A 10,232-nucleotide genomic window follows, 5' to 3' on the forward strand; every position below is an offset into this window, starting at 1 on the left:
AGCGTAACTTTGGGGGTGCAAACCATAACTGCACTGGGCCCCGCCTTGGTGCAACGCCAAGAGGGTGGCACAGTGACTGCTGTGTTTGTGAGCAGCATCAGGATCAAACCCTCCTCAGCCGTTTGTGGGAGAGGAGCCGCCATCTCTGCAGCATTTGCATAGCTCAGTCTTCTCTGGCAACTTCAGGCTCAGTCTTTGCTCAGGGACCATCTGTGATTTCCCCCCACACTGGAATTTAGTCATTCTTCAAAATATAACTTCACAGATACAATTTTTAACCACTTCATAGGCCAGCTTCAATTAAACTGTGGGGTGGGGAAAGCAGAGCATCTACTTTGCATGCAAAAAGCCCCAGGTTCTTCTTTTTAAAAATTCTTTTATTTCATTTAAATGGCTTTTAATAATTTTTCTTCATGTTCACAGAAGTTTCACCGACCAATTTATATGCTTAGGGTCCAGATGCAATGCATATTGTATAAAAGAGAGCACTTATTGTTCACCTTGCATGAATACATACCTTTTAACTCTAAAGACTTCTGCATAACATTTAGACAAAGCTCAGACACACAGCATGCCTAGCCCTCATATAGGTGTTATTTTTCCTATCTTTCATTTCTTTACTTCTCCCTCTCCCCTTGAAATGATGGAATACTTTATTAGTCTTGTTTGTTATACGTGTGTCTGTGTGTGTGTGTGTGTGTGTGTGTGTGTGTGTGTGTGTAAATTCCTGGGTTCATTCCTTGGTGATATTTCCAGGTGCAACAGCTGGGAAATATCCTCTGTCTGAAAACCTGGAGAGCCACTGCCAGTCTGTGTCAGCAATATTGAGCTGCTAGATAACCAGGAGTCATTTGACAACCATCCTTCTTCCAACCAGCAAACTCTGGGAATTGCAGCTCTGGGAGGTTTATAGGGGTCTCCTAACAACTCCTGGCATCTTAACAAACAACCCTTTGTGGGATTCTTTGGGGGAAGCCGAGGCTGTTTCAATTGGCACAATACAGTTTCGAATGTATAGTGCAGATGGAGCAGATGGGAACAGCAGTGCACATAATTGCACATAGAAAATTCAAGATTTTCAGACCACATCTGCACCATAGTTGGATAAAGGTACTAAGAAATGAGACACACTCACCCCATTCCCCTCACAGAACTACAATTCCCAGTCCTTTAACAACCAATACCCCCCCCCCGGTGAAGTCTTGGAACCATAGCTCTATGCAGGAAATAGGGGTCTTCTAATAACTCCTAATAAGGGACGTGGGTGGTGCTGTGGGTTAAACCACAGAGCCTAGGACTTGCCAATCAGAAGGTTGGTGGTTCGAATCCCCGTTGCTTGGTCCCTGCTCCTGCCAACCTAGCAGTTCGAAAGCACGTCAAATAGTGCAAGTAGATAAATAGGTACCACTCCGGCGGGAAGGTAAACGGCGTTTCCGTGTGCTGCTCTGGTTCACCAGAAGCGGCTTAGTCATGCTGGCCACATGACCTGGAAGCTGTAAGCCGGCTCCCTCGGCCAATAAAGCAAGATGAGCGCCGCAACCCCAGAGTCGGCCACGACTGGACCTAATGGTCAGGGGTCCCTTTACCTTTACCTAATAACTGAAGAGAAGACTCTCTGGAGAAGAGAAGACTCCCTGGAAAAGACCCCAATGTTGGGAAAGATTGAGGGCACAAGGAGAAGGGGACGAGATGGTTGGACAGTGTTGTCAAAGCTACTAACATGAGTTTGACCAAACTGCGAGAGGCAGTGGAAGACAGGAGTGCCTGGCGTGCTCTGGTCCATGGGGTCACGAAGAGTTGGACACGACTAAACAACTAAACTACAACAACTTTCAGCACCCTTACCAAATTACAGTTGCCGGGATTCTTTAGTGGAATCCATGAGTGTCTAAAGTGGTGCGGTACTGCTTTAAATGTGTCATGTGGATGGGGCCAAAGTTTGCAGGGGGCAAGGAAGGAGGCTCACTCTGGTTTGTAGACTCTGCCTAAGGTCTGAGTAGTACTTACTGTCCTCATCGGTGCTCTCTGTGTCTTCCACCAGGGTGCAGTCAATGAGGGAGATCACGCCATTCTGGAATAAAGAAAGAAGCATGAGGAGGAGGCCGCTCGAGAGGAAAGTTCTTACCACCCTGTTTCTCTTCCAGGTCTTTCCTCCCACCTGGGGAGGCAGAGGGGGGGCAGGAGGTGGTGGTGCCTAGTGAGACCTGCCTCTCTAGGCTTGGATGTTATGACTTTCTGGCTACATCAGTCAGGATGTCAAGTCAAATGCCAGACCAAGTTCAAGGTGTTACTATTAGTATATAAAGCCCTTAGCAACTTGGGACCAGTTTACCTACAAGGTAGTCTTGCCCCATAGACACCCTTCAGTCGGCAGAATTGGCACTACAGTACAAGGCAATGACAAAGAGCCTCCGCTGCACATTAACAAATCACTGATAAATGTATCTATGTACAGTACTGGCTCAATGGGAAAACTTTAGAAATTCCTAAGAAATCACATCGTATCAATCTTCTCAGTTCCAATGGCATTTAGGACCCAGGGAAGTGAGGTATAAGGGGAGGGGTGAGTTAGCCCACCATAATCTCTGAGATGTACAGTCACATCTGCAGGGCCTTCCCAAGGCATCTTCATAACTGTGATATCCTGCCCCCAAAGTGTCAAACAGATAAGCATCTCAATCACAATAGTGATAGTCAGGGCTGAAGCCAGGACAAGACAAAGAGGTGTATTTGACTTGACTCAGGGACCAGAGAACTGTAAATGCTTTCCTTTGTACTGTGATGGAGTACATGTGAAAGATTATATTTGAGTGACAGGGGCATGCCTGGATCTCTGTGACATATCTATGATGTCTTGATGATGCTTCTGGAAATGTATTATGGGAAACTTTGGGAAACTTTAAAGTACTGATGTAACCATTGTTCGGGGCTTCTCTCTGCTTCTTCTGTGTGGTAGTTTGAAGTCTTCTTGCAACAATAAAGACCAGGCCTACTGGGCGCAGTTTTGCTTCTACCTCCTGGCTGAAGTCTCTTGTTTGTGACCCCTGACCTGAACCTATGGGAGCCAAGGTTAGGCTATTGTGGGGTGCTCCAATGACTCCCTTATACCTCTTTTAGTATGGCAGCACCTACCCTTTCATTTCACCTGCCAGGGACATGAACAATTTGCACAAGGTCTTTAGTAGGTGTCTTGGCCAAGCCAGATTTCACCCTTTCCAGTTTGCAGAGTCCTTGCCTGGTTTATTGCAAGTTTTTCTTAGGCACAGCTCTCCACTCTGGACCAGAAATGTTTCTTATGCCCCATGTATGGATTTGGGTTTCCATTACTCCACCCACTGAATGTTTCTAAAGCTGTACTGGGGTGGGGGTGGGGGTTGATATGCAGTTTCTGACTGGGGCTATGCCAACATTATACAGTTAAAGCCCGTTATTCCCCCCCCCCCCCCGACCCTGGGAACTGTACTTTGTTCAAGGTCCTGGGAACTGTCACTCTGCAATGGGTAAACTACACTTCCCAGGATCCTTTGGGGGAAAATAATGGGATTCAAATGTATGTGTGCACATGCAGCCTGGGGTTTTTGGATATAAACTGTTCATTCAGAAAGGTGATCGAAAGGGTGTCACGGTCCAGCTCAGGCCCCATTCCTGGGTCCACAGAGCCAAGGAACTCCACACTCAGCTTTCCTTCACAAGGTAGAAACCAATAGTGTAAAAAAGCTATGGCTGGAGATGTTCTGAAAGAATTGTGGAAGTCTCTTTCCCGGGACATGCATGGCCTGCAAGAGGAGTTTTCAGGGGAGTGACAGGAGACTGGAGCTTCTTCAAAGAGTGGGAAATGGATCCCTTTCGCACCTGCCAGCCACTCATTTTATTTGTATGCTGTTATTCCACAAACACAAAAATCATGCTCGATGGGACTTACGACAAGGAAAACAGAAAGGCATTTCAAAAGTAAACAGTGCAAAAAAAATATATGTCATAATAACAGAGCAAAACAACACAATGGCAAATATAATAACATATAAAAAGCAACATGGCGATACTATAAATAGAACAAGATTACGCAAACAACACCCAGCACTCAATAGCAAAAATAACAAGGGAGCCTGACAGTTTCACCTTGGTCCTAGAGACACCCCTCCCACGATGTTGCTCACAGTCCCTCTCCTGCAGCAACTTCTTAGAGGGCTTCCAAGGGCAGAGGGAACCCACTGCCCTCCGCTGCAAGGCCGGGTGCCACCTGCTCCCATCCACTCACCTTGGTCAAGTGCAGCTTCCCACCTGAGCCTCTGGTGCAAATGATCAAGTGCTTGGAGAAGAGGAAGCACTGCCTCTCACCCTCCTTCCTCAGGGAAAGGGAGCCCAGGCGACCCCGCGTGATCTTCCCCTTCTCGGACATCGGCACTTGGATGAGGGAACCTAGGAGAAGGGAGGAAAACACTAGGTCACAGGGGCTGGGCACATGACATTCTTCCTTCCCAGGCACCACAGTCAGGAGACAGGCTGGGGCAGCAGGCAAGAGTCATTAGCTTGGCCCTAGACTGGATCGTCCCCTCTCACTCTCGAACGGAAGAGGAGGGATCCTCAAGAGTAGGGGGAGCCAACCTGTGGTAATGTAGGAATCTCATCAGTCCCAGACAACACCTAATTAGCACCGCCCCCCCAATAAAGCTAATGCAATTCTAGGCTGCATCCACAGAAGTCCTGTGTCCCATTCTGGGCATCACAATTTAAGAAGGATACGGTGGTACCCAGGTTTAAGAACAATTTGGTTTACAAACTCCACAAAACCAGAAATAGTGTCCCGGTTTGAGAACTTTACCTTGGTCGAAGAATGGAATCCAAACGGTGGAAGGGCACCGGCAGTGGGAGGCCTCATTAGGGAAAGTGCGCCTTGGTTTAAGAACAGTTTCGGTTTAAGAACGGACTTCCGGAACGGATTAAGTTCATAAACCGAGGTACCACTGTATTGACAAGCTGGAATGTGTGCAGAGGAGGGTGAGTATGATGACCAAGGGTCTGGAAACCAAGCCTTATGAGGAATGGTTGAGAGAGCTGGGTATGTTTAGCCTGGAGAAGAGGAGACTTGAAAGGTGATATGATAGCTATCATTAAATATCTTTTTTGATGGCAAGAGCTGTTTTGCAATGGAATGGACCACATGAGAAGTTGGTGGACTCTCCTTCAGTGGAGGCTTTTCAGCAGGGTTTGGGTGGCCACCTGTCATGGATTATTTAGCTATGATTCCTGCATTGCTGCATGGCCTTTGGGGTCCCTTCTAACTCTACAAATGATTTCTAACACAGCCAGTGCTCAGGGGAATGATGGGAGGTGGAGTTCAACGGCATCTGGAGGGCACCATCATGGTCTGCCCCGAACAAAGGGGTGACTGGGTAGCAATGGCCTGGAAATGGTGCTGTGCTGAGAGGCTGGAAAAAGGCCACTCTGTCTCTCTTCTGCAGGGAAGCTACCTTGTCTGACAAATGTCTGGCTGGTGTCCAGCAAGATTTCACACCCCTCGATTATCATCCTTTCGATTGCCAAGTTCTTCCGAATGTTTTCTGTCTCGCTCACTTCGTCATGCATTATCCTATGGGAAGAAGGAAAAGGTCAGCAAAACGCCAACTGCATTGGGACAGCTGCAGCTGATTTTATTTCCCCACCCCTAGTCCAGAAAATGGACCCATAGATGGGGGGGGGGGGAGAGAGAACAGCACCTGGCACAGAGTTACCACTCAGCATAGTTCCAAGTGTAGCAAGCATTCCACCAGTTTAAGCCATTGGTGGCAAAGGGTTGACAGAAAAGCTGTTTTTCAGGGGAGGCGGCTGTTCTCTGTGCCTTCTCTCCACCCCAAGGAGAACAGAAAGGCCATTCGGGAAGAGGGGAGGTCACTCGCCGGACCATTCTTCAGCCATTCATCTGCCTGAGGTGAAGGACAAAATGGCCCCCCTCCCATTCCATGGACAGAAGTTCATTGGACTGGATTCTATAAGTTGAATCTTATTTCAAGATGGGTGACAGCACCCTCCAGTGCCCCTGAGGGCAGCTTAGTAGAGGATGGCAGGCAGCCTATGTGGGATACCAAGGGTTCCTGCATTGCAGGCGGTTAGACTAGATGGATCTTTGGGTCCCTTCCAAGTCTATGACTCTCTGGTTCTATGATTCTAAGGCCTCTTAGCTATTCCCCACATTCCTAGCACCTGCTGCCTGAGACAGCTATCTCCCTCTGCCTAATGGTAGAGCTAGTCTCCATCACTTGGGCTGGAGGGGGAAAAGGGCAGGATGCTCACACCTCTCCCCCCCCCCCATTGTACTGGGCTGGACTAGACCTTTGGATCCCTTCCAACTCCACGGTTCTATGATTCTATGATTCCTCCTCTTCCTCTGCCTGACCCAACAGAGCCCCTTTCCCACCAGCTGGTCCATCTCTGGCCCATGCGGCCAAGCCTTGACCAGTGGAAGAGTCCCGGGTCTAACCAAAGACGGGGAGTCTCTCCGAGACCAACACGCCTTTGAAGTTTCTCAAGCAAGCTTGAAACTTCTCCTCGGGGATGTGTGTTTTCCCTTCTCAGCATTTTCTAAAATAGCATATGCTGCCTTGTCATCCTGCCCTTCACACATCCTGAACACGGTGTCTCTGCTGGAGTACAGATGGAGGCTTATTTTCCCCAATGTGATAATTATACAAAAATGTGAGAAGTTCAGCATTCATTAAGGCGCTGAGCTAAGCGTGCTGTGGGGAGCTCTCTCCGTGGATGGCGGCGAGTATTCGGGGGTGCACATGCAGTCACGTAGCACCTGGCTACATTCTCGCCTTCCAGAACCAGAACCTCATGGCAAAATTTGAGCCCAAAATTCAACACACCACACCCTCCACCCGACAGCCTGACTTGCCAAATCTCCCCACCTGGAGAGCTCCTCCAACTTGGACTTGGCGTAGTCCAGGCTGTTCCTCTCCACATGCTCGTGGGGCGTGTGAGCCAGGAGCTCGTGCAGCGTCAAGATGTACCTGGGGATCTGGGCAAAGAAGAGACAGGTGAGAGAGGGGGGAAGAACAATTCCGTGTAATGCAGAAAAGTCCACAGGTAAGACCTGTAAGCAGCAGGGGGAAATTCTGGGCATCTTCCATCCAAGCTATTTGGTTTCGGCATTTATTTATTTTTGGAGCTGTCCTAGAATCCCCATGGCTGTTGAGAATAAGTGGGGAGAGTCCAGCATGGCCACTGGCAGGAGGTCCAAAATGGCATTGGCATTGGTCCAAAATGTCCGGAGAGCACCAGATGAGGGAAGGTGGCTCTAGTTTACTCAGGCCTCTTTTTTGTGTTGGGGTGGGCAAATGTATTGGGCCCCATTGCTTAAAAAGGGAGGCTCTTCACCCCAAATGGCCACCCCAAGAGCAATGCCCTGATCTGCCCTAAACCAGCCTGTTACAAATATCCTGAAAGTCTCTTCAAATGTTAATAGGGTACTTAAGAGACCTGATTCAGAAAGAGCCAGGCTTTAAAAAGATGCCCTGCCGCTCAGTTCCATCCCAGCAACAGGCATTAGAGTCAGCTCCTAGGGACTGAGGGGTGTGCAGTTATTGGACTAAGGGGACTAGGCTAGTGACTAGTCCCCTAAATGTTCCGCTGGTGCCTTCTTCCCAAAGCCCAGGAAGCTTCTGCCTGGCTTAGGGAGGGAGGTACAAGGCTGTGATGGGTTTAAGATCCATCCTGCCATCTTCCCAAAGCCCACCCAGCTTTTGGAAAGAGGCAGGAGGTCTCCAGCATCCTGTCAGAGCCCTGGCACCTCCTTTGCAAAGCCCAGGAATCTTCTGACCAATTTAGGGAGGCAAGCGTGATGCTCACGCGCGTGACGTCAGGACGCCACAATGTCACATCCATGACTTCAACCTCCCATCCTCTTCACAACCTAGTGCCTCTGGCCCTAACTGTTCCCCTATGAAAAATTTCACTGCATGCCAATGCTTCAGATCCACACCCCCGATAAAATATTTTTGATCAATTATGTGGGTGGGGCTAACCTGAGCCCCCCAATATTTTATTCAAGTTGGCATCCCTGGCACCAGGGATCTACACTGGAATTTCTCCTTGCACTTGGGCAAGGAGAGAGAGGCTGTCTTGGGCACCCCCTTGTGACAGACCCCTGCTGCTTCCTCCCACACCTGGAACATGGGGTATGTCAGGAAAGTTTCCAGCGTCCGCTCCTCGCAGTCCGGCTTGGCCTCATAGTGCTTCAGCAGCTTGTCGAAATCCCTGTTCTGCTTGCAGTGAGCCAGGATCTGCAGGCTGTACTGGTGGTTCCGGACAAACTCCTGGTAGATGTTGAGCATCGGCAACAGGATGTCAAAGAGGTCAGCTGTGAGCAAAGAGGCGACAGTGAGAAGAGGAGGGTGTAGGAGATGTAGCCAGCCCCTGTTGACTCTACCCAGGATATTGGCTGGTTGTTGTAGGGGTACGGAAAACCAGGGGGTGAGGGCATGGAGTGCAGCATCCGAGGAGAGGTCGTGGCTGAATAGGAGCAACTCTGTGCGGCAACATTTTGTTGTGGTTGACGCTTGCCCTCCTGTTAAACCAGGAAGAGAACAAAGAGCAAAGAGTGACACTCACCCAGCACCAAGGTTGGCCAGCTGGAGATGCGTGCTTTCAGGCCCTGGTAAAAGATCTGGTGTAAAAACATGATCGTCTCACTGAAAGAGAAAAGAAAATGAATCAGACAGGGGAGCCATTGTGAGAGGCATCCTCCTGGTGCTTCCAGGGTTCAAAAAGTATGGGGAGTGAGTCCTCAGTTCTTAAGAATGAACCTTTTATTCTCTGCAAACACAGGACTTCTAGTGTTATGAGAGAGGGAGGAAAACTTTTCTCTATCCACTTTCTTCACGTCAGGCATAATTTTATAAACTTCTGTCATGTTGCTTCTTACTCCCCTTTTCTCTAAACTAAAAAGTTCCAAATGCCACAACCTTTCTTCATAGAAACCACCCGATCAGTTAGGCTGCCCCTTTCTGAACCTTTCCAACTCTACAACATCCTTTTTGAGGTGAGGTGGCCAGAAGTCGCAACATAGATTTGTATCTTCTTCAGCAAACCTGCTCAACTGGGTGCTGCTGGCTTCCTTCCATTCGGACAAGCCTGGTGTTAAGTTGTAGGTGAACATATCAGATGACACAGCGATTCTTCAAACAGCTCTTGTTCATTCACAGGCCAGAACAGAACTGAACTGAAGGGTTCAGCCAGCCTGCTTATATAGAGCTCCAGTACAACGTAACTGTAACAACTTTCTGTAACTATCCAATCACTGAACGTCACTTTTGATCCCTTATTTGCATATGTGGACCTGAACTATCTACAGTATCCCCCTGCTGGCCCAGGGTTAGAACTTCAGTACATAACACCTGGTCTTGCTTCACACAGCTCAGAACACCTGTGCACATCTTTCCATGTGCTTTGTCTGGGCACAGGTGTCTTCATACAAAAAGGGGGGGGCAGGTGGGAAGAGATAACCAATAACGCCTTTCATCTGATACTGGTTCTCACCAGCCCCTGACTTTCAGCAGAAGAATCTGGCAGCCAGTAAAATATTTCAACAGCAGCTCAAAGTGAACATTGCCCTCTTCCTTCAAACTGAAGCATCACTTCTGCTGTCCATTCATTCCCACTAATGATCCCTGCACTCCTGGGAGAGAGGAAGGGATTCTTCAGCCACAGAGGGACTAGGATGGGCAGACTGCTGTCGATCTGCAGGACATGTGGAAGTGTGGATACCAGCCAAGCAATTATCCTGTCTTGTGGGAAGGTGGCAAGAACAAACTGCTCTGTTGCATTTCTGGTGATGCCATCCATGGCAGATGTTCAAGCACTTATCCAGTGAGGAAGGTGGCTCACAGATACTCGGCTTGCATCCAAACTATACTGTATGTTTAAAGCACACTCACCCACCAATAATCATGGGAACTGTCATTTCTCCTTACAGAGCTGCAATTCTCAGCACCCTTAAACTACAGGTCCCATGATCTGAAGCACATTTTTCCCATCTCAAAGATTTTTGGGAGCTATAGTTTGTTAAGGGTCGCTGGAAATTAAAAAGCGGTGTGGGGTAAACTACAGGGCCCACAATTCTTTGAGGAAAAGAATGTGCTCCAAGTGCAGATTAAAAGCATGGTGTCTATGCAGCCTAAGTCCGCTGGGGGTCACCACAGAGCACAGGAAAACAACAGAGTCTTAGGAATGCA

General features: G+C 48.6%; 1 protein-coding gene across 1 annotated transcript in view; it reads right to left on the bottom strand.

Moving 5' to 3' along the window:
• Positions 1 to 10,232, bottom strand: part of RASGRF1 (Ras protein specific guanine nucleotide releasing factor 1) — a 59,826-nt gene that overhangs the window by 18,785 nt on the left and 30,809 nt on the right. The window contains exons 6-11 of the mRNA XM_083413239.1: positions 8,611 to 8,690; positions 8,166 to 8,359; positions 6,909 to 7,018; positions 5,472 to 5,590; positions 4,259 to 4,419; positions 2,008 to 2,071 (exon numbers count right to left, since the gene is read on the bottom strand). Of these exons, the coding sequence (XP_083269365.1) occupies positions 2,008 to 2,071; positions 4,259 to 4,419; positions 5,472 to 5,590; positions 6,909 to 7,018; positions 8,166 to 8,359; positions 8,611 to 8,690 (728 nt within the window). The remainder of the gene's footprint in view (positions 1 to 2,007; positions 2,072 to 4,258; positions 4,420 to 5,471; positions 5,591 to 6,908; positions 7,019 to 8,165; positions 8,360 to 8,610; positions 8,691 to 10,232) is intronic.

The sequence above is a fragment of the Podarcis tiliguerta genome, assembly GCF_965153285.1.
Source record: "Podarcis tiliguerta genome assembly, chromosome: 14".
Classification (NCBI taxonomy): domain Eukaryota; kingdom Metazoa; phylum Chordata; class Lepidosauria; order Squamata; family Lacertidae; genus Podarcis; species Podarcis tiliguerta.